The 24006-nt window shown below is 38.7% G+C and overlaps 2 protein-coding genes across 2 annotated transcripts; both read left to right on the top strand.

The window, feature by feature from the left end:
• Window positions 1-309: 309 nt before the first annotated feature.
• On the top strand, window positions 310-19807 carry LOC143886671 (putative galacturonosyltransferase 3). Its single transcript, XM_077390732.1, has 7 exons — window positions 310-523; window positions 3745-3821; window positions 6909-6969; window positions 16619-16762; window positions 16837-17171; window positions 17290-18235; window positions 19285-19807. The coding sequence occupies exons 1-7, from the start codon at window positions 479-481 to the stop codon at window positions 19570-19572; spliced, it is 1896 nt and encodes a 631-aa protein (XP_077246847.1). The 5' UTR covers window positions 310-478; the 3' UTR covers window positions 19573-19807.
• A 66-nt stretch (window positions 19808-19873) lies between these two features.
• LOC143886670 (pentatricopeptide repeat-containing protein At2g17210-like) lies at window positions 19874-22335 on the top strand. Its single transcript, XM_077390731.1, has one exon. It carries the CDS (start codon window positions 19874-19876, stop codon window positions 22088-22090), a length of 2217 nt encoding a protein of 738 aa, XP_077246846.1. The 3' UTR covers window positions 22091-22335.
• Window positions 22336-24006: the final 1671 nt, after the last annotated feature.

Here is a 24006-nt window from a genome sequence, read left to right as displayed (position 1 = left end):
TGATACATGTGCCTGGGCCCCACATAATTATTCTCCACACGCGTAAAGGAGATGTGGACTACATGGAAAGTGCACCCATTCAAAACAAAGTTCAATTTTACAAACCATATCGTTCACACTTTTAACTTTTAAGCTTAGAAAACAATATGAGATTGACCCTCACCCGAAACGACTAAAAGTAGATACATGGTGGGCCCAGCTCCCACCTTTTTATAACATATCCATACATACTTATCATTGATTATTTAATTCACTAGTTAAGTCAGTGTGGATTCATCGCTCAGACGGAGAAAGCGAGAGATTTCCTATAAAGCGACCCCCCTTTTCACCCTCTTGTCTTTTGGGAATTATTCTTCTTGAAGTGAGAGAGAGTGAGAGAGAGTGAGAGAGATTTCCTATAAAACAAACGATTCTTCTTCTTGAAGTGAGTGAGAGAGAGAAATAGAAAGAAAGAAGAAAGAGGTGTGAGTAACAGAAAATGTGGCTTCGTTGGGGTTTTTTCATGGCGATCTATTTCTTACAGGCAATAAAATCAATCTCTTCTACATTTTCGAGTATTCTCTAATTCATGTCACGATTTCTATCTTCGTTCTTAGTTTGCGATTCATTGATAGAAGCTTCATGTTCTTCATTTTGATTAGTTAGGGTTAGGAAGATTAAAATCCGAAGACATATGGTTTTATTTTTTCATTCTTCAAGAATTCAAGTTTTTCCATCTCTCTCTCTCTCTCTCTCTCTCTCTCTCTCTCTCTCGAAAAGCTTTTCAAGCTCAAGATTTCTGCTGATCAGTAATCTACAGGCAACAAATCAATTCCTAATCTATGAATCTTTCGATTTATCTTTTCATTCTTCAAGAATTCGAGCTTTTTTTTTCAATTTCAACTGAATAAACTTTTCTTTTGTTAGTTTTTTTTTTCATATCTGTGTTCTTTCGGTAGAAATTCGTTGAATAATTGCGTGTGATTTCGATTTCTGTAGATTAGGAATCAATTTTTGTTAGGATCTATGTTTTGAGTTCGTTCTCTGGTTCGTTGTGATTGTTGAATCTCGAGTTCTTGCATTTGGAATTTAGTAACAAATCAATCGTTATTGAAAATCTTTTTTTGAATTGGGAAGTTTATTCAAATCTTGTGATGGTTGACCTAAATGACAATCTGGAGTTCTTGTATTTGGAATTTAGCTACGGTCGTTATTGAAAATCTTTTTGAATTTAGAGATTTATTCAAATCTTGTGATGATTGACCTAAATTACAGAAAGCTCTGATTTAATCTATTTCTGTTGATGATTGACCTATATAGTTTGGTATTACACATGTTTAGGTTTATTATTTTGTTTAGTCTGATTTAATAGCTCTGATTTAATCTATTTCTCAGATGGGAGCTAGCCACTCGATTCTTATTTTTAATCAATATTTATAGAAATCTCATGTTTAGGTTTATTATTTTGTTTTATTTTAATGCTTTATGGATGTTATTTGTGTATGTGTCAAGTGCCATGGATCTTGCACTCATCGAAGAATTCACTTTAATATTGTTTGATGAACAGAAATGTAATGGACTTATGCTAATATGACTCTATTTTAAATGGTGCTGATTTAGATTGTCGTTTGTTTCTTGTTTTTTTATTTTGATTTGGTAATGAGATACATGCTGATGTGAGGATCTTTGTGGTTCTTGAATTTTTTCTGTTTTTGTCAGTTGATGGAAATACCCTGTTTGTGTTGTTAGTTGACAGTCTGTCAGATCTTTTACCTGGCCGTGTAGTATGCAAGTGTGTTGTTATCATTTTTTACCCTAGGAAATTGTGCTGGATCGATTGTCCATTATGTCATGGGCATAGTAACCTGCTTTATGGTTGAGGTCCAGCAGATTATAAATCACTCTCTTGCCTTAGCATTAGGTTCTACGCAACTAATATAATTTTCAGCTATATGTGTTCCTCATCTTGCTCCCATCTGAGACACCTGCCTCATCTAAAATCAGAAAAAATTCCTATAGGAAGACAACACAATCGTGTTTCTTTTAGCATTCTTGTCTCTAATTTCAACCATCAAGTGGTTATGAGTTCTCATAGATAGCCACATTCTTTCATAGCTTATTTCTTTTTCCTTAAAAAAAAATCATAACATGTATTGAAACATGCCCCTATGGTTCTCTTTGCAGCACCTCCTTAGATTAGTATAGCCTAAAATCCAGCAAATCGTGAGAAAAAGTTAGTTGGTTAGGTTTTCTTTGCCTTCTATGTAAGAATTAGGCAAGAAATGTTGGTGTCCATTTTCCTTCTATCTTTGTGCACGATATCCGCCAAAGGGAAAGAGTGATGAGTTTGTTAGGGTGTGCACACTTCTCCATCACCTCTCTCATTGTTATGCTCTTCTATGAGCCCAAGGTAACTATTTACATTGACATTTCCACGATATCCCCGTTTCTTTCTTTTCTTCTTTCTCCGTCTTCTTCTTTTTCCGTTTTTTTCGTGAGTCTCAGCACTGGCATGAACAGCATGCTTTACCTATAACTCTAACAAGATTTAAAATGTTACTCACAAAGACTCATTGAGAATCTGAATCTGAGTTGAATCCAGACAGCATAGTACTCAATCAAGTCAATCATGCTTTCAAAGGTCTTGCTTTAGAAAAAAAATACAGAAATATGAATTCAGAAATGCATACATCCACACACACACACACACAGTCAATATAGATGCTTCTAAGACACCATTGGATATGAATTGTGTTTATATTCAGTGCTAAATATATACCTTGGATGTATTTTTACCTCACTATCAGGTTTAATTCTTCAACTATTAGTTCTAGATATGTGCTTGTAAACTGCACTATCATTTTCATAATGTTGTTCTCACAAAATGAAATCTTTAGTAAGTTGCACTTATGTAATGTATGTATAAGTTAGCTAGCTCACTCTTCTTCTTTTTTGAATGGTAAGTTAGCTAGCTCACTCTAATTACATAGTGTTCATTAGTTTCTGCCCAATAATGATTATATATATATATATATATATATATATATATATATATATATATATAGAGAGAGAGAGAGAGAGAGAGAGAGAGAGAGGAAACTGTTGGTGAGCTTAAGCGCACCAAACTTATGGTGCGCTTAAGCTCCCCAATCACATGGGTCCCACATTTTGGGGAGTGATCCAAACCATTCATTTGCAAGGCCTTATCATAGATAGGGGGTGTACCAAAAATCAGCTCCATAGGATCATCCTAACCCCTCCATTTGTGGAGGACAAAAATGGGGCAGATTTGTGTCTGTCCATTTTTGTCCTCCACAAATGGAGGGGTTAGGATGATCCTATGGAGCTGATTTTTGGTACACCCCCCATCTATGTAAGGGACTTTCAAATGAATGCTTTGGATCATCCTAACAAAGTGGGCCCCCACGTGATTGGGCGCTTAAGCTCACCATAAGTTTGGTGAGCTTAAGCGCACCAACAGTTTCCTCATATATATATATATATATATATATATATATATATATATATATATATATATATAATCATGCTACATGGATGGGGCAAATAATTCACTATGACTCAACATGGTATTTTATATCATTGCCTACTTTTTATTTGGTTCATTGATTTCTTCCATTAAGTATGCGTCTAGCTCTCATTCTGCCACTTTTGGTTCTTTTTTTATTTCTCGTTTCTATGCACATATAAGTTTATGTTTCATCTAACGAGTGTCTTGTCTTTCACAATTTAATGATGTTTTTGTAGGTCATGTTCCTTATCTCCCTAATAGCTATAGAAGTGGCAGCTGTGGGTTCCCTTCCAATGTCCAATACACAAACAATGTAACATCTCTTAGATACTGCTATGCTCTCTCTCTCTCTCTCTCTCTCTCTCTCTCTCTCTCTTAGCTTATCTAAGCAGCTGCTTCAAAAACTCATGTGGCCCCACATTTTTTGGGTGATCCAAAGCATTCATTTGGAAGGCCCTTCCATGGATAGGGTGTGTACCAAAAATCAGCCCTTTAGGATCATCCTAACCCTGCCATTTGTGGAGGGAAAAAATGGTCTGAAACAGTGTCTGTCAAATTTCCCCTCCACCTTTGATTGGGTTAGGATGATCCTATTGGGCTGATTTTTGGTACACACCTTATCCATGGAAGGGCCTTCCAAATGAATGCTTTGGATCACCTCAAAAATGTGGGCCACATGAGTTTTTGAAGCAGTTGCTCAGATAAGCTATCTGAGCAGCTACGCAGGAACCCTATTCTCTCTCTCTCTCTCTCTCTCTCTCTATATATATATATATATATATATATATATATAGAGAGAGAGAGAGAAAAGTGAGTCTGGTCGGCAGACCAGAAAACACTATTCTGCTCCTTCCATCGTTTTAGCCGTTAGATGAGAATTAATTAATCGTGGCCGTTGTTTTATTGCAGAAAAAATCGAGTGAAAGAAAAACCCATTCGTTTCTTCGTTTTTGCTAAAGTTGCAGAGGGCAAAAAAAACCAAAAACCCATTCGTTTTTTTGCTTTTGCTAAAGTTGCAGAGACCAAAAAAACCAAAAAACCAAAAACCCATTCGTGAGGGTGTTTTTGCTAAAGTTGCAGAGGGCAAAAAAACCAAAAACCAAAAACCCATTCGTGAGGGCAAAAAAAACCAAAAACCCATTCGTTTTTTTGCTTTTGCTAAAGTTGTTTCTACATACCAGCAGAGGGCAAAACACATTCTGTTTCTACAAACCAGCAGAGGGCAAAACACCAAAATCCCTTTCGTTTCTACAAATCTGCAGAGGAAAACCCATTCGTTTCTACAAATCTGCAGAGGGCAAAAAAACGAGTGAATCAAAAACCCCTTCATTAGAAAAAAACCAAGAAGCAAGCAAAAACCCATTCGTTTTTTTCAAAGTTGCAGAGGTACCTTTCTCTCTCACTCTCTTCTCTTCGTTTTTTTTTCAATTTCGAAGCAATCGAATGGGGTTTTCAAAAAACCGTACCCTTCTTCTCCTAAAGACCCATTTCAAAACCCATTTGAAGAAGGGTACGGTTTTTGCTGGGTTGGATCTGTAGAAGTATTGGCTTATGGTTTGGTTATGGTTTGGTTATGGTTACGGTTTTTTCAAATCTGCAGAGGGCAAAAAAACGAGTGAATCAAAAACGAATTCATTAAAAAAAAAACAAGAAGCAAGCAAAAACCCATTCGTTTTTCCTCTGATTTTGCATCTTTTATTTTCAACTTATCTTTTTTTTATGTTTTGGTTAGGTCTGTTTTGAATCTAGTGGTTTTGATGCTTTATGTTGTAATGGTTGTGATTCTGGTGAAGTTTATTGTTGTTTGATGTACATGATTTTGTTATTTTATTTTTTCAGCTAGACTATTGTTGTTCTGCTTCTTCTTTATTTTGAACTTCTCTTTTTTATGGGAGTTTGGTTTGAAATTGCTAGGTGGAGTATATGTCCCAATATGGAAATGGTCGAAGGTTGTGTATGAGGAATCTAAAGAGGGTGTAAAGGCTACATGTGCATGTGCGAAGTTTGAAATTGAAGGGATTTTATGTAGACATATACTCCGCATTATGACCTTGAAGCGTTTAAAATAAAGAAGAGAAGTAATAACTCCAATTTCAAACCAAACTCCCATAAAAAAGAGAAGTTCAAAATAAAGAAGAAGCAGAACAACAATAGTCTAGCTGAAAAAATAAAATAACAAAATCATGTACATCAAACAACAATAAACTTCACCAGAATCACAACCATTACAACATAAAGCATCAAAACCACTAGATTCAAAACAGACCTAACCAAAACATAAAAAAAAGATAAGTTGAAAATAAAAGATGCAAAATCAGAGGAAAAACGAATGGGTTTTTGCTTGCTTCTTGTTTTTTTTTTAATGAATTCGTTTTTGATTCACTCGTTTTTTTGCCCTCTGCAGATTTGAAAAAACCGTAACCATAACCAAACCATAAGCCAATACTTCTACAGATCCAACCCAGCAAAAACCGTACCCTTCTTCAAATGGGTTTTGAAATGGGTCTTTAGGAGAAGAAGGGTACGGTTTTTTGAAAACCCCATTCGATTGCTTCGAAATTGAAAAAAAAACGAAGAGAAGAGAGTGAGAGAGAAAGGTACCTCTGCAACTTTGAAAAAAACGAATGGGTTTTTGCTTGCTTCTTGGTTTTTTTCTAATGAAGGGGTTTTTGATTCACTCGTTTTTTTGCCCTCTGCAGATTTGTAGAAACGAATGGGTTTTCCTCTGCAGATTTGTAGAAACGAAAGGGATTTTGGTGTTTTGCCCTCTGCTGGTTTGTAGAAACAGAATGTGTTTTGCCCTCTGCTGGTATGTAGAAACAACTTTAGCAAAAGCAAAAAAAACGAATGGGTTTTTGGTTTTTTTTGCCCTCACGAATGGGTTTTTGGTTTTTGGTTTTTTTGCCCTCTGCAACTTTAGCAAAAACACCCTCACGAATGGGTTTTTGGTTTTTTGGTTTTTTTGGTCTCTGCAACTTTAGCAAAAGCAAAAAAACGAATGGGTTTTTGGTTTTTTTTGCCCTCTGCAACTTTAGCAAAAACGAAGAAACGAATGGGTTTTTCTTTCACTCGATTTTTTCTGCAATAAAACAACGGCCACGATTAATTAATTCTCATCTAACGGCTAAAACGATGGAAGGAGCAGAATAGTGTTTTCTGGTCTGCCGACCAGACTCACTTTTCTCATATATATATATATATATATATATATATATATATATATATATATATATATATATATATATATATATATATATATATATATATATTTATATGTGTGTGTGTGTGTGTGTGTGTGTCACTCTATGTATAATTTGTAGTAAGCATGCATATGTTGATGAAGATGATGTGCTTCATTTCAATATCTTGTTTATCATGATTTTTATTTTTGTTTTCACAGGCAACAACCTGCCAAAGGATCTCAGCGACTAAATGGTTGTGAGAATTGCAATGATGGAAAGGTAGACTTTCCTTAGATTCTCTGTTTGTAAATGCATTTGCATGCAGATTCCTTATTGTCGCAAAGCTTTTGGTTTCATAGATTGTCTCTAGTGTTCCAATTGCAATAATCATTATCTCCATGTCATTGACTAAATGAAATGTTGTCTCCTATACTTTCAGATCTATATGTTAGAAAAAATCACGTCCTTTATATATTGTGTGCATTGGTCGACCAACCCTCACTAAGGGTTAGGGTATTTCGTCTTTGAACATTTTGTGTATGTAAGCTTGTATTTGAGTCATCAGTTATGTAATTAAACATCAGATTACTCTTCTTCCGGTATTTGGTCTTTAAACATTTTGTGTATGTAAGCTTGTATTTGAGTCATCAGTTATGTAATTAAAAGTCAGATTACTCTTCTTCCCATATGTTTTCTCTCCGTTTATCTATTTTTTTTCAATCTCATTATTGGTTTCAAGGTAGTTTTAACATGGTGTCATAGCCATTCGATCAAGGAACAAAGCCCAAGATCTGATTTTCATGACACCTACTTTGTCTCTCCATTTCTTTTTTCCCTTCTCTGTACTCTTCTATCAAAACCATAATTTCATTCTTCCTACCTTGCATGCTCTTATTGTTATATTATTTCATTTAGAACACCTAATTCATTCTATCTTTTCAAATTTGGATATCTTTTACATTCTTTATCTCATTCTCTCATGAAAATTTGTAGGTTTTCTACCTCATCTTAACCCCACCTCCTCTTTTAACCAATCCTGTTCTTCCTTTCTTTTTCTTTTTCTTTTTCTTTGATAATGTGAGCCTCAACTAAGGTGCACATTAACATCTTAGTTGAACTGAAGTTTTAAAAGACAGTCTGACTCTGACTCTGACCTGACTAGGCAAGACAATCTCCGTCAGGATCGAACAATCAATTTGTGGGTCTCACACTAGGACAAAATATGTGTAATAGAGGCCATATATCTTTTAGACCATCTCGAGGCAACCCACATGGTCCGAGTCTTATGAAAAATGGACATCTAATCCTTAAGATGAAGCACTGCAAAATTCAACAGCGTAGCTTTTCTTGGTGGCTTTAAATGAGGCTTGATGAATGATGTAGGGGAAAGTTTGCGGAAGCATTATTCGACGATTGTTGGGTGATTGAGATGTTCCGCTAATGAGAACAACTCCACTAAGCAATGGTTGTGACAACTAACAAGCAATTAGGGTATAATTCCAAAGATTAGGTATGTACCGATGGATAGTTTGTTTCTATAGTTGTTTGTACCAATTAGGATAGGTGGCTCAGCCAATTCCCAATTCAAGCACAAATAGCTATGTAAGGGCTCTTAAGGCTGGAATGAAAGTCGAGAGCACCAAACAGATGACAGCTAACAAGAAGGTTCTGTTAAAACCTTGATCAGGAGTATTATTTCAGCAGAGCCATTTGAGTTATAATAAAATGTCCAATATCAAAATCTGCACTAACAATTAGCAAAACTAATTTCAACTTCAGGAAAGTTCCAATTCAAATGAGGCAGATTCCAAAAGTGTTGGCTGTTCCAAAGCATCTAACAGTCCTTACTTAGGCATTGGGAAATTCACACTTGGAAACACATAATCCATCAGTAGTTTCAAGCAAATGGTAAGCTACCTCCTCTAATGGGCGCGGTTTCCCGCATGCACAGAACCGTTACAGCAGATTTTGTTCAAAGCTTCACTCAGGTCAAACAAAGATGTTACAAGGCATGACAAAGCCCTAACATAGTTCTGCCCATAGCATTTGGTTTTAGCATTTATTCAAACATATTGTGCTATCTATGCAATTTATTAGCAACATCAGAAATGACATTTTTAATGTGAGCTTGAAAAGAACCTCCAACCAAATGGGTGGAAATAAATGCACAACCGTGGAAAGAGCTAACTTCAATGGCTTAAGTGTCTGAACTGTTTTATAATTGAAGTAGTTGTCTATAGAACAGAGGCCAAAACAATGAAACATGCTCTTCGTAATTCATGAGAAAACGTTAAACCGTGAACCCTGATTAAAGCTTCTTAGGAACATGGAGTTCTGCTGTTCTCTTTCAATCAAATTTAGGTCAAATTTCTATTAGCGCCGTCTTTTTCGTTCCATAACTTGGTCGTGTGTGATGGTTCCACAAATCCTGACCTCGGCTAATGGGATTTCACCCGAAACATCAAGTTCTGTAAGCTGTGGCCCAGATCTGAGGAATTTGACACAGAATTCCCAAACCTGAAGCAAGAAGTACTTGAGATCTCACTGCTCGTGCCCGAGATTAAGGAAATTTCACAGATTGGCCGATTTGTAGATAATCTCGCCACAAATCCAGCAACTCAATGAGTTAATAGCAGATTAAAACATGCATGATTACAGTTCAGTTAGTGATAGAAATCATCAATCACTTTTCATGGAAATCATCAACTCAATGAGCATGGCTGAACTGTTATGGCTTTCACAGACCAAGACCAGTAAAGTAACCATCATTTCTTCTTGATCCAAATGCCACTCCATGAATCTAATCATAGATGATGATTTTCGACACACTAAGCCAGAAATTTTGAAAGACTTTTAAGAAGAGAGAAATTCAAGAACTCTCACAGCTCACGAATTAGTTTTTGCGTTCCAGCAACTTTGACATCTTCAAAGCTTCTACAAGACAGATTGTACACTGTTCTTGCCTTCTTTGATGGATCGGAAAAATGCATGGAAGTAGCTAGGCAAGGGGATGCCTGCTTCTCTTGGACGTGAAACTCCTTGAAGAATCAAGGACTAATTTGATGAAGATTGAAGAGAAGGAAAGCTTGCTTTACAAGCTCAAAACCCCTCCTTTTTTTTGAATGGTGCCTCCTTGATTGAATTTCTAACTCATGGAATTTTCTTCTTCTCAAAGAAGAAATTCCCACCCAAATTCCAACTCAGATCTAGTTTCTAAAGCAAATTTCAAAATTCAAGACTAATACAAAGATGGTGGGAAATGCCCTTTTTTGTAGGCCTCCCGACAATGGAAATGACACATATACCCGTAGCTAAAGACTAAGGACTAAAATGCCATGAAAGCTTAAGAAATTAATTAAACTACCCTCCTAAGATGTGAAGACATAAATGGACATGTAAAATAGTAAAAATGACTAAGATACCCTCCCCTCACTAGAGCTAAATGACCAAAATTGACATTCAAAGCTATCTAAATGACCAAAATGTCACTCCTAACACAAGTAACACATAGAACAACAACAACTACACTAGTAGAGCAATGTTGAGGTTGATGGGCCAAGGGATGCTCATGCATCAATGGATCATGGGGTTAGGATATTCCAATCAAGTTGAGGTCAATGACAATGGGCCAGACTTGTGATAGTTGGTCAGATCGATAGATGTGATTATTTTCGTTGCACACATGGCCCCCAGAATGTTATTGTTAGGATAAAACATAATAATCATCATATTTTTTAGCATTTTCTTTAAAATATCATAAGGACCAGCCCTATTTCACTCAAGTTAGGCACATTTTAGCACTCAAGTTAGGCGCATTTTAGCACTGAACTTAAAATTAGGTTCATTTTCGTACCATTTCATAAAAAATCCTCCCTCCATTAGAAAATCACCATGTTTCATGTCCCAAATTCTAACCTTAGGCCTCTTCCTCTCGGCGTTTTTTTCCCTTGTGCACCTAATTTTCACCTTTTTCCCTTTATTTTTTCTCATACACTCATATTTCTTTCTACCTTTTCTCTTTCTCTAGTCACTTTTCACCTTTTCTTGCTCTCAAACAGTAAGTTCTAATCAAGGGAAATAAACCAACTAATTAATAGAATCAGATCTCAAGACAGGCCTATCAAATAAATTAGATCTACAAAAATACATGATTTTAAATTTCAACCGAAAAATGTCGTTTCGGTCAAAATATTTTGATTTTGGTTGCTACCAAAATGAAATCCACTCAAATCCAATGACCGAAACTGATATTTATAACTTTACAAAAATATGCCTATGGTCCAAAGGATATCTAACAGTGTTTCAAAATGCGGAGCGCGGCCGAAGAAAGTCCTAGTTGACTCGACACGATGCTGTCGAGTACACGGTTGATGCGTCTGAGTACTCAGTTGATGGGGTCATAATTTGGGAGAGTCAAAGGAGTTTTTATTGACTATGCATGGCAAAACGCAGAATGCAGTGGTAAAACGCGGAACGTGGCCAAGGTAAAAGGGAGTTGGCTCGGGGGAGTCCGAGATGACGCGGGGGAGTTTTAATATTATGATAACTAGTAGTTTGATGGAATAAGGGTGGACGATGTACTCGTAGTGTTAGGGGTAACAAGGGTAGGGCTGATTGGGGAAAATAAATGGGTAAAGCAGATCGGGAAAAGGTTCAAGGGGAAACTACGAGTAGGCTAAAAGGAAATGGGAGAATGGGGATCCTTAACTGGATGACATACTATCTCTTGGGTCTATATTGTCATGTTATAGGTGGTCTCCAAGAGAGGAAAGAGAGATAACTAGAGAACGGAGAAGATGGTGGTTGTTCTCATCCAAAGAAGATAAGAAAAGGGATAAACGGAACTTACGGGAATGGGGAAAGAACCTAGAAGGTGAGGAAAAGGGAAGGGAAGGGAGGGGAAGGTAATGGTTGCGGGCTGCATGCACCAGTTAGATGAAGGTATGAGGGGGAAAGACAACAAGGGAAGGGGTGGCAATAAGCACGCCGAAAGGGAAGAGGAAAGGAGAATAAGAGAAGAAATAAAGGGAAGTGAAGAGAAAAACGGGGGAAAAGAGAAGAAGAAGAGGGGGGGGGAGAGAAGAGAGAGATGGAGGGAGGTGCTATTGTCGTTTGCACAAGCCAAGAGGAGAGGAAGGAGGAGTAAGAGAGGAAAGAAATTGGAAGAGAGAGAATGAGGGAGAGAGGTGAGCACGGGTCTTTCTGGTCACTTCAAAATTAGGGTTAGTTGGGTATTTGAGAGTTTTTAAAAGCGGGGTGTAGTTAAGTGGCGGTCTATAGGCTGGACAATGAGATATGAGATAGGGGCAACCAATGGAGAAGTAAATAAAGTGTTAGCGGTTCAAGTGATAAGCGATGATAATATCGAATAGGATGTAAGGGAATTTAAAATGGTTAAATGATGGACATTTGATTTGGGTAATGGGCCATGGGTATGGGTACTAGGCCATAGATTGATGTGGGAGATGCCCACATCGAGGCCAAATAAAATACAATTAAATACCAGAATAAATCCTAAATAAACACTAAACAAGATGTCCATCTAATGGTAACAAATAAGTCTAATCATGGGGCTATTTGGTCACATCAATTCCCCCATATGGAAGAATTCAACTTCGCCGAGTAACTGTACGCTCACCTTCATTGATCCAAGAACAATAGGTCAAAGGTTGATCTCGCCAATGAACAAGATTTCTGCAATATGATCAGCAATGAGTTTTCATAGTTCCGTTGTCCACGAACTCATTAACATGATCCTCTGATGATGATCTCACTCTGAAAGGTAGGGTTGTAATATCGTCGTGCTCTGGCAGGTCTACATGATATCAGTATAGATCGGCAATATTGAAGATGGAAGAAGTCCTAACAATCCTCAGGGGGTTCAATAAGTGTGCATTCGAATCCAAATGCTTGAGGATCTTGTATAATCAAAGCTCTTCCTCTTCAACTTGTCGTATACACCAATAAAAAATTGTCGTCATCTATGCTTATCATCTCAGGGAGTTCCTCGTCTTCTCCAGCATCCAGGACAGCCTTAGAGTTTTTCTTAGTGTTGCTGTTTCCGAATCCCTTAAGGTCGTATCTTCCAACTCTCTTCAGTCATATGTCCAGTTCGTTTGCAGTTATCACACTGCACCTTACAGATTGTGTTGGCGTACTTGTTGGGATTCGAATCGTACTTAGATTTGTCTCTTGTACAATAATTGTTCTTCTTGTGCATCTGATCTTGGTTTTTGATTGCCATTGCTTTGATGCTGACCTCCTTATGCAAACCCTAGTCTCTGATACCAAATTAATGCAAATCTTGGGTTCGCAGGTTGATTTATGGGAATTTGCACTATACATTCTTGTAACAAAATAAACAACTAGTATGCAAAAGAAATAAAAAATATAACTAAGATGAAATAATAATGTATTGTCCACAATGTGGAAAAGATATAAAATAAAGTCCCTAAATATGGTCATGTAGGGTATAGGTTAGCCTACAAGAGAAGAAAGAGAAATCTATGAAGTTATGAGAAGGATGAGTTGATCTCGACCAAGATAAGGAAAGATGAACGAAAGGAGGATCAAAATTAAGAGACGATAAAGGCAAGAAAAGAAGACCCGGATCTAGTAAAAAATCAAGAACTAGAAGGAGAATGAAGATCAAGAGGAAAAAAAAACTAAGGGAAAGGGAAGAAACAACTTGTAAACCCAACCGAGAGGGGTGAAAATGAGGAAATGGTTTATAAACCCAATCAGGAAGGGTGAAAGAGGGGGGCGGGTTTATAAACCCAACCGGGAAGGGTGAAAAGAGGGAAGAGAGGAACGTTTTATAAACCTAACCGAGAAGGTTGAAAAGGGAGAAAAGAGAGAACAATGGATAAGGGGAGGGGAGAAGAGCAAGAAGGGAGCGAGAAGGAGAAAGGGAAGGGTGTACGTTGGCTTCTTTTCACAATTCTTCCATAATCTCCATGACTCCTAGGGTTCCTACTTAAGAGATTTTATAAGGAGGGGATTAAGGGGCCTTTTGCTTCTTTACTAAAAATTTAAGTCCTTTTTTTTTTTTAATGGGTGATATGTGTGCATAGGCTTAAGTGATGGCAAACCTTGGGAAAAGGTGACTAAGATGGGCGGCCATGGGGAAAAGGGTATCGTGAGCCATTGGTGATGTGGACATTCCCCACATATAGGCTAAATAAAATGTTAATAATCCAAATGAAATTATAATAAAATAAAATAACACATGTCCAATACACAAAAATCTAACTACTGCCACTACAATGGCTGCATCGCATTAGTTCCCCCCATGTCCGTACTTTTTTAATGGGTGATATGTGGGAATTGGCTTAAGTGGTGGTAGGCCTTGGGAAAAGGTGAGGAAGGTGGGCCATGGGGGAAAAGGTTATGGTTGGCCAATAGTGATGTAGACATCTCCCACATCTAGCCTAAATAAAATGATAATCCAAATAAAATAACACATGTCCAATAGGACAAAAATAAATCTAACTGCTAGTGCGATGACTGAATCACATCACCTCCTAAATGTTGTCGATGGGGAAGAGATTTAACTCTTCTCGAATATACTTGTGCAATCCTCCTAGGTACTTCATGAAGATACCCTGTTCTTCCGACGGGATCTCAAGCACTATGGCTAGCTTATGGAAATCCTAGTGTACTTCCGCACTCTGTTCAATTCGTTGATGTAGATACTGCTATTTCATATAATTGAACTTTCTCGTATTCGAGGGGGTGGAACTTCTTCCGAATCATCGCTTGGAACTGCCTCCATGTCACATCTACCAATCCATTTCTCCTGCCGTATACATTCCACCACATGAGAGCGTGACTAGTCAGCTTCTGTCACGTAAAATTCACCTTCTGGCTGTCTTTGTACTGGTAGATCGAGAGATATGTCTCAAGCCTGTCGAGCCAATGATCTAACTTCTCCACTTTGACTTTGCCATCTTATAATGGTATGTTGATCCTTGCCTCCACCTTGAAGGGTTGGGCTGGATGCTCTCTGTGGAGCCGGATTTCTGCGGTGCTCATCTTCTTTCTCCTTTCTTGTTCACTCTCAACCTCCTCTTTTGCATGGGTGGCTGGTTCAAGATTGGGCTGGAGGTTGATACCTCCTTGGTCGACACCAGTTGCGACATCATCGACATGATGGCCACCATCTGGCCCTTGATCTGAGAGTCTCTGATCTATTCCGTCTTCCACCATATCTCTTTGGTCAATGAGTACAGATACTAGATCTTTTTCTTCATGTGGTTGTTGTCGCTAGACGCGGGTGTTCACTATTGTTCACGATCCCAGATGATGGCAAAATACAACTCTGATACCACTTGATCTAAAACTAGGTTTGAACTTTGAATGCTGTATAATTACTCTGAAACCACTTGGACCAAAAATGATATTCGGTTGCCTAATATCTGGTTGCTCTTGCTTGTGCTTGGATAATGCAAATAGAAGATAGCATATAGGATGAGAAGTGGGAAAAAAAGATGTGGGAAGGGGATAATCCTCCCCTGATCTTGACGATTTTTTTTAATTAAAACAACTCTATTTGAAGTAATGATCCTCCAATCACAATTCATCCTACTATTTATAGAGGTTACTAAATTTTCTCCATGATGGAGATTTCCCTCCATTGAAATTTCATAGGGTTGAGTATTTCCAACAAAATAGGTGTTTCAGAGAAGGAAGTGGCTGCTCCAAGAGTTTTTCTCTCTTTCCTCCTAGAGATTTCCCACGGAAAAATTCTAATTGCCTAGCACACTAAGAACTCCCCTGGTTAGGTGAAGTGTAGTCCTCCTTTTAAGAAATCAAATCCTATAAAATAGGATCTTAAATGCTCCCTTCAATCGGGTTGGCGCTTGCCTCCTCCTTGGAAATAGGCATATAGGAGGTAGTCTCTTCCAAGTGGAGATAAAATAGGGGTGGAGATTTCCTCTTCCTACAAAAGAGAGGTTGGAGATTTTCTCTACCCTAGAGTTGAAATAGGGCACTCCCCCTTTCACTTGGATGCCACCTAATGCATGCTTCATCCACACATGCACACACATTACATGCAATCTTCATATCCACCCTTCATGCTTGTCACCCTACATGAAAAACACGCATCTTCTCTCGCTGCCAAAAACATATGGGACCTTACCGTCCTCTCTTTACAGTCTGTGGTGCCATAGATTGGGCCCACTCCATGATCCATCTGGATCAATATATATATATATATATATATATATATATATATATATATATATATATATATATAGGGAAATGATATCACCACAACCGTGTTTTGGTAATAAGTGCGAAACTCACTTTGTCCATATGCTTAATCAGATGTTACAATTCCCAAAAAAGCCATTGGGGGAGCCTATGATAGCTGGTTAAAGAATATGTGACAAGTTTGAGTTCGTGCCTATTATCAAAACAAGGTTGTGCCTATATATATAGATATGAAACTTGTTTTGATGAACATGAAAAATCTATTTTCTCCATGACAACAAACTGTGTCACGATGCAAGTACTTCTATTTGTGTTTCTGCAGGATACTGACATAATTGCAACATATACGGATGTTTCTGGTGCCGTTCGAATAAGTACCATCAAATCAAAGGGCTTATCTGATTCCTGGGTCTGGGAGAATCCACTTGATAGGAAACATGAATGGCTAAAGAATAGGCTCTCACTTGTGGTTAAGTTCGAGAAAATAGGAAAGCCATATAATTTTTCGAATGTAGTAGATAACTTCTCTGTCATTCATATTATGGTTCCAACACTACGATCCATTTCAATTGTTAATTCCTGATTGACTGTTGTCCTCTATTATTTTTTTCTTAAATCAGTCGTAATCCAATCTTATGTGGTTTGTTTCGGTACACAAGCTAAGACTAATTATTATTAGCTTACTTCAATTTCTTATACCGCCGTCTGTCAGGAAAGAGAGGGTTCACTTCAACGAGTGTCCAGTGGATCAGAAGACAGCAACCGGAGTTCTATGGATGAACAGAAACCTGGGGAAGGTGTCAGTCATATATGTCAACTAGATGCACAAATTAGTCCAGTGAAGTTGAAATGTCGGGTAAAATATCATTCTTTTACTCTTATTTTTTGTGCTTTTAGTCTGTCGAATTGTAACAATTTGTTCTCCTGCAGCAAACGCGACAGATACGGAAGAAAAAACGAACTGGAGAGCTAATGCGACAGGATAAAGAGACAGAAAACCAGATGCAAGCAGTGGTTATTCAACGGTCAAAGCAGCTCAATACCACAATCAGGGGAAAATACGGCATATGGAGGAAAGAATATGAAAATCCGAACTCTGATTCTACTTTGAAACTTATGCGAGATCAGGTCATAATGGCCAAAGTATATGCGAGCATTGCTAAGACCAAGAACCACATGGATCTCTACAATTCCCTAAACAAACGCATCAAAGAAAATCAGCGTGCTATTGGAGAAGCTAATTCAGACGCTGAACTGCACAAGAGGTATTTTGTTTCTCACCATTAAAAAAAAAACAGAGGTATTTGGTTTCTCAGCTTTTTGAGCAGAAAGCTCATTTCAAGTTCTTGATACTTATTACGGTAACTCTCCTCTCTCATCTAGTGCACTTGAACAAGCTAAAGCAATGGGTCATGTTCTATCAGAGGCAAAAGACATGCAATATGACTGTGCTGTAGTGGCAAGGAAGTTGCGCGCTATGCTTCAATCAACTGAAGGAGCTATAACTGCACTTAAGAAGAAAAGTGCATTCTTGATTCAACTTGCTGCGAAAACACTCCCTAAAGCTCTGCACTGTCTCTCCCTACAGCTCACAACGGATTACTTCTTGAAGGATCATGGTAGCAAAGAAACTGTAGACAGAGATAAGCTTGAAAATCCGACTCTCCACCATTATGCCATATTCTCTGATAATGTACTTGCCACGTCCGTTGTTGTCAATTCTACTGTATTTCATGCAAGGAAACCTGAGAAACATGTATTCCATATTGTAACGGACGGATTGAATTTTGCGGCTATGAAAATGTGGTTCCTTGCTAACCCTCCCGCGGATGCAACTATCCATGTTGAAAACATTGATGAGTTCAAGTGGCTCAATTCTTCATACGTTTCAGTTATGCGCCAACTGGAATCCGCACGGATCAAAGAATACTACTTCAAGGCAAATCACCCATCCACACTCTCTGCTGGGACCGAGAATCTCAAATACAGGAACCCCAAGTATTTGTCTATGCTGAACCATTTGAGATTCTACCTTCCAGAAGTGTACCCTAAGCTGGACAAAATCCTGTTTTTGGATGATGATATCGTAGTTCAGAAGGATTTGACACTTCTTTGGTCTATTGATATGAAGGGGATGGTGAATGCAGCAGTAGAGACCTGTAAGGAGAACTTCCATCGATTCGATAAATATCTCAACTTCTCTAACCCAAAGATATCTAAGAATTTTGATCCGAATGCTTGTGGATGGGCATTTGGAATGAACATGTTTGACTTGAAGGAGTGGAAGAAGCGGAACATTACTGGAATATATCTCCACTGGCAAGACATGGTAAGGAAGGAATTGGTATCTCTTCGCAATTGTTCCCCTTCTTTCATCATTGTTTTTTTTTTTTTTTTTTGAATGACAAAAGCTGGAATTCCACCCAAAAAAAAATGCCATTACAAAAAAAAAAAAAACAACAAATAGTTTCCCTTTTTCTTCATTATTGCTTATCTTGCCTTGGTGTGCACCCTGCACGCTGTAATTCTTACCATATTTCTTCTTTTTGCCATATTTGGTTGCCTACCATGTGTACATATGTACATCAGTGTGTGCATGGTTACAAGTTATACATTGCACGATTTATAGCAATATAATATTTTTAGTATAGTATGATATATGAAATATAACAGATTTTGTTTGATATATGCATGTGGGACCCATACAAAGATTGGACCCTAGATGGATTACTCACGATCTAAGGATCTCACTGATTGGTGGGATCATAGGCATCAGCTACCCAATCAATGGCTAATACTGGCCTGTCAGTGATATTCAGTGCCCTTGATTGGACACGTGACACCTCCCTTTAAAAAATAATCTGCTTCTGTCTTACATATTTGAAAACTCATGTCTCTACATCTTTGGGTTGGACCTGTTGGTAGCATATCTCATGTGCAGTTAACAAATTTGGGCGATTACGTTAAAAATGTGCAAAAAAAAAAACGCCACCTTTTTATGAGTCAAATGGAACTTTAAAATTTTGCCCATTTTTTTGAAGAAATGTGAATTTCGTAAAGTAAACCCAATTTTTTATTAAATTTTGGTGTAATTTCTTAGATAAAAAGACGCTTTAGTTTTTTTTTTTTTTTTTTTTAATATTTTTTATTTAATATATTTTATATTTCATATTCGTGGAAAAAATATTTTTTATTTTTCGTCCAACTTTTTCCAACATTTGTTTTGCTATATATTTCCAAATCTGAATGTTCTCTCTTTACTAGATGAAATCTGTTGCGACTGCATCCGAGTAGTTTCTGGCTTGGAATTTTTTTTTTTCCACTGCTTTGATTTACTTTTTGGTTATTTGAACTCCACTTTGAAAATTTTTGGTGCAGAATGAGGACCGGACTTTGTGGAAGCTCGGGTCTCTTCCACCGGGGTTGATAACATTCTACAATCTCACATATCCGTTAGATCGGAGTTGGCATGCGTTGGGACTCGGTTATGATCCAGCTCTCAACATAACGGAGATCGAGAATGCTGCCGTCGTTCACTACAATGGGAACTACAAGCCATGGCTGGAACTAGCGACAATCAAGTACAAGACTTACTGGTCCAAATTTGTTAAGTTCGATAATCCTTACCTTCAACTCTGCAATATTAAATTGATGATTGACCCTTGACTTACAATTCTTTCTGTTTTTCTTTCTTACCCTTTATTCTTGTTTGTCTCTCCTTTGTATAGCCTAGCTTCAGGTAGTACTTTACTAAATCAATTCATAGTTGTTGAGAAGGTTACAAAAGCTATTCTTTGCTATGAAACATCCATTGTTCATGCTGTGACGCAAAGTTAGACGTTTATACAGATTGTAATATTCTTTCTATTAAATATTCATTCCATATCTTTGAATTCTGAAATACCCATTTCTGCAACTTCTATATATTAATATCTCAGAACCAGATTTCTTCTCGGGGGCATCACAGATGCGCTTACCGAATGAATCTTTTCTTTCCTTTCCAAAAATTCACAAATGGGATCATATGATAAGGGAATATGCTTCCAAGAAGCAATGGTATGAAGTCCTTTTTAACTATCATGAGATGAAAAATGTAGGAGATATGCTTGTAGATCCTTCCCTGTTTCCTTGTATTCTCAAAGCCTGCACGAAACTTCAGTCATGGAAACATGGCATCTCCGTACATGCAACTGTGATAAAGAAGGGATTTGAATCGTATACTTCCATTGCCAATTCCACCATGGATTTTTACATCAAATGCGGTGCTAGAAATTCTGCCTTAACTGTTTTTGAAAGCATGAGGAACAAAGACTCTGTTTCATGGAATGTAATGATCCATGGGTACCTCAGTCAATGCGCTTCTGAGGAAGGACTGGATCTGTTTATACAAGCAAGGATTGTGGGCTTCGAACCCAACGTTTCCACGTTGGTTCTTTTACTTCAGGCTTGTCGAATTCTAGGAGGGACATATGATGGTCTGATCATTCATGGTTTCATAATCCGAATTGGGTTTCTATCTGTTGTTTCTGTTCAAAATTCTTTGTTGAGTATGTATGTGAGGTCATGCAACATAGAGTTTGCACAACTGCTGTTTGATGAAATGGGTGAGAGAGACTGCATCTCTTGGAGTGTGATGATAAGTGGGTATGCGCAAATTGGGGAGGCTGAGGTTGCATTTCGGTTGTTTCAAGAGATGTGCCTTGGCGGTATTGTCAACCTGGATGGGCTTACCATGGTTAGTATTCTTCAAGCTTGTACCAGTGCCGGAGACATCAATCTGGGAAGATTAGTCCATGGGGTTGTGATTTGTAGGGGTTTTGAATCTGATTTGTTCGTCGGGAATTCTCTTGTTGATATGTACTCGAAGTGTATCGATGTTGATTCCGCTTATAAAGTCTTCAACCAGATGCCTCAGAGGAATACTGTTTCGTGGAATTCTATCTTGTCTGGATTGGTCCATAATGAGCACTATTTCAAAGCATTGGAAGTGTTTCATTCAATGGATAAAGCAGGGGTTGAGGTGGATGAAGTGAGTGTAGTGAATCTTCTCCAACTGTTTAAGAACCTTGGAGATGCAGTTCAGTGCAAGTGCATCCATTCCGTCATAATCCGAAGGGGGTTCGAGATGAATGGCTCAGTGTTGAACTCTTTATTGGATGCTTACTCAAAATGTGAACTAGTCGGGCCCGCATGGAAGTTGTTTGAAAGGATGAAGAAAAGGAATATGATCTCATGGAGCACAATAATTGGGGGCTTTGCCCATTGTGCCAAGCCTGATGAAGCAATAGCCCTCTTCAATGAGATGATGCTGGCACAAGAAAAGCCCAATACAGTCACCATGTTGAGTCTTTTAGAAGCTTGCTCCGCATCGGCCGAGCTTAAAAGGTCAAATTGGGCACATGGAATGGTGATCAGGAATGGGATGGCAAGTGAAGTAGTGATTGGCACAGCCCTTTTAGAGATGTACGCAAAGTGTGGGGAGATAGAAAGCTCGAGAAAAGTGTTCGACGAAATGCCTGAGAGAAACATAGTATCATGGAGTGCAATGATTGGAGCCTACGGTATGAATGGACGTGCACGCGATGCTCTGTCTTTGCTTCGAGAAATGGAATTGCGGGGTATGAAGCCGAACGAGGTGACGATGCTTTCGGTGCTGTCAGCATGTAGCCATGGAGGGTTGGTGGAGGAGGGCCGGTCTTATTTCGAAGAAATCATCCATGATCACGAGCCTGAGCTCTGTTCGAAGCATTACTCGTGTGCGGTGGACATGTTGGGAAGAGCGGGGGAGCTTGAAGAGGCAATAGAGGTGATTAGGAAGATGCCTGAGGGTGTTGAGGCCAGTGCGAGTGTTTGGGGTGCACTGTTGAGTGCTTGTAGAAACTTTGGTAATAGTGAGCTTGGAAGAGGAGCTGTGTCTCGCGTTCTTGAGTTAGAACCTTCGAGCTCGGCTGGTTATCTGCTCGCGTCGAGTATGTATGCTTCAGGGGGGTTATGGGGTGATGCGGCGAGGATGAGATGGTTGGTGAAGGAGAAGGGGGTGAGAGTGTTGGCTGGTTATAGCTTGGTGCATGTAGACCAGCGAGCTTTCAAGTTCCTTGCTGGTGACAAGTCTCACCCACAGTCAAAGGAGATCTATGCAATGGTGGAGCATCTGCATAGTTTTTTGAAGAGAGAGGAAGAATGATCTGCTACGTCGATTGCCTGGCGATCGATCTGCACCATTGATCTTGAGCCCTATCGCGGGTGGGTCACATTGGTGCTTATTGGGCATGTGGATGATGGGATTCTCAATCTGGACCGTCCATCAGGTGGGCTATACGTCTGGTTAGGATCACCATACATGCATGCCATATGTTGCGTGTGATAGATGTGAGTGTTATTAGCATTTTTCCTTTTTTACTATGGTCAAGTTCCCAAAATTGAAAGCAATTGAGCCAATATTACTAGATGCCATGATCAAAAGTTCATGAACTTCAAAGGCTCAGGTCAATGAGGAAATAACCTACTTTGGATAGATAGATAGATAGATCGATAGATAGATGACTTCAATCTGAAATTTCCCATGAAAAAATGCGGCGTAGGATCGAAACAATTCATGTTTACTAAAACTAGGGCACTGATATTTTCCCCCCCTCTTCAACAGAAATCATTACTTTTAAGCCTTTTGGATTGGCTCCTCCACCCCTTCGTATAGGGTTACAACTTTACCCGAAAATAGCATGAGTCGGGTTTAGAAATCATGGGTCTGGCCGGGTAGGGCAGGATTTTAAATTGGAAAACCAGACTCAATCTTTGGTAGGGCCGGGTTTGAAAAAAAAACCAGAAACCCGACCCGAGTCATATGGGTGTACTGCGACTTTCTTAAATATCTCTTGAATTACATAGCAAATCATTTTCCAATATATTGATACAATTCTGAACTGGAATCTGTTAACCATCTCTTCTTTCAATGTAACTATTCGAAATGGATCTGGAATATTATTCTTGGGAAGCTTGGGCACAGGCGCAATCCAAATCCAGACCTTCTACAGGAAGAGCTGTGGCTTGCCAACAATTTCAAAGGTGCAGGTCAAACATCAAAATTTCCCTGGATGGAACGGAATAATCGTGTTTTCCACAAAATTTCCCTCCCCAACTCGGCGCTGCTGTCTGAAATTCTAATCCTGGTAAGATCAAAGGTCCTGGGTATGAAGATTGAGGAGGAGGACAATCCAAGCAATAGGGCCATAGCCTCTAACTTTGGTTGTACCTTAAGCCTCAAATTCCGTCCTCCCTAGTTTTGTTCCTGGCTAAAGCCGGTTCAAGGGACTTTTAAAATCAATTCTAATGCTTCCTTGGATGCTGAAGGAGGAGGTATTGGCGGAGCAATTCGGGATAACAATGGATTCCTTGTTTCCATGTACTCTGTTAATGTGGAGCGGGAGGAGATTCTTGCCCTGGAAATCTGTGCTGATCTTGCGGGATTACAGATGGCATCTTTGGGTCTTGTTAGTATTTGGATGGAAGTAGATTCTAAAATTGCAGCCGATGTAATCAATGAAAAATCTAAAGTTCCTTGGAGATGCTTCAATCGTATTCAGGTAATTCACCAGCTCTTATCCCATTTCCAAAGCTGGAGGATTACTCACATTTGGCGAGAAGGAAACAGTGTTGCGGATTTTCTTTCCAAACGGAAATGCCCATGCAAAGGGACAGACATCCCTCCTTTTCTGTCTCCCCCGACTCTCCTTCACCTCCTGGATACTGACAGGTAAGAAAATGAGTACTGCAGATTGTAATTCCTCCAAGCTTTGTCTGCCTTTTAGATTTACTGTTGTTGGGAGCTTGTTCCCTTTTGGTTGGCGTTTCAGCCCCCTTAGTTGTAACCTTTTCTCTTTCTTAATAGCTGGTTGGGGGCATGCCTAACCCCTGGTTACTCATCAAAAAAAAATAACATAGCAAATCTCTTGGTGCGTAGCTCTTATCCGTACCCTACCCGCCCCCAAATCTCATGCGGAAGAGACATAGGGTTTCGTTTCATTTGTTGGAGTATATAAAGACTTTCCTAGGTTACACGTTCGACAGTTTAAAGGCAATACAGAAGTCTTATATCTGATTTGG

The sequence above is a fragment of the Tasmannia lanceolata genome, unplaced genomic scaffold, assembly GCF_043159265.1.
Source record: "Tasmannia lanceolata isolate RefF3 unplaced genomic scaffold, GAP_Taslan_0.1 ptg000011l, whole genome shotgun sequence".
NCBI classification, from domain to species: domain Eukaryota; kingdom Viridiplantae; phylum Streptophyta; class Magnoliopsida; order Canellales; family Winteraceae; genus Tasmannia; species Tasmannia lanceolata.
Note: the sequence above shows the minus strand (reverse complement) of the source record. Positions and strands in the feature narration are given on the sequence as shown.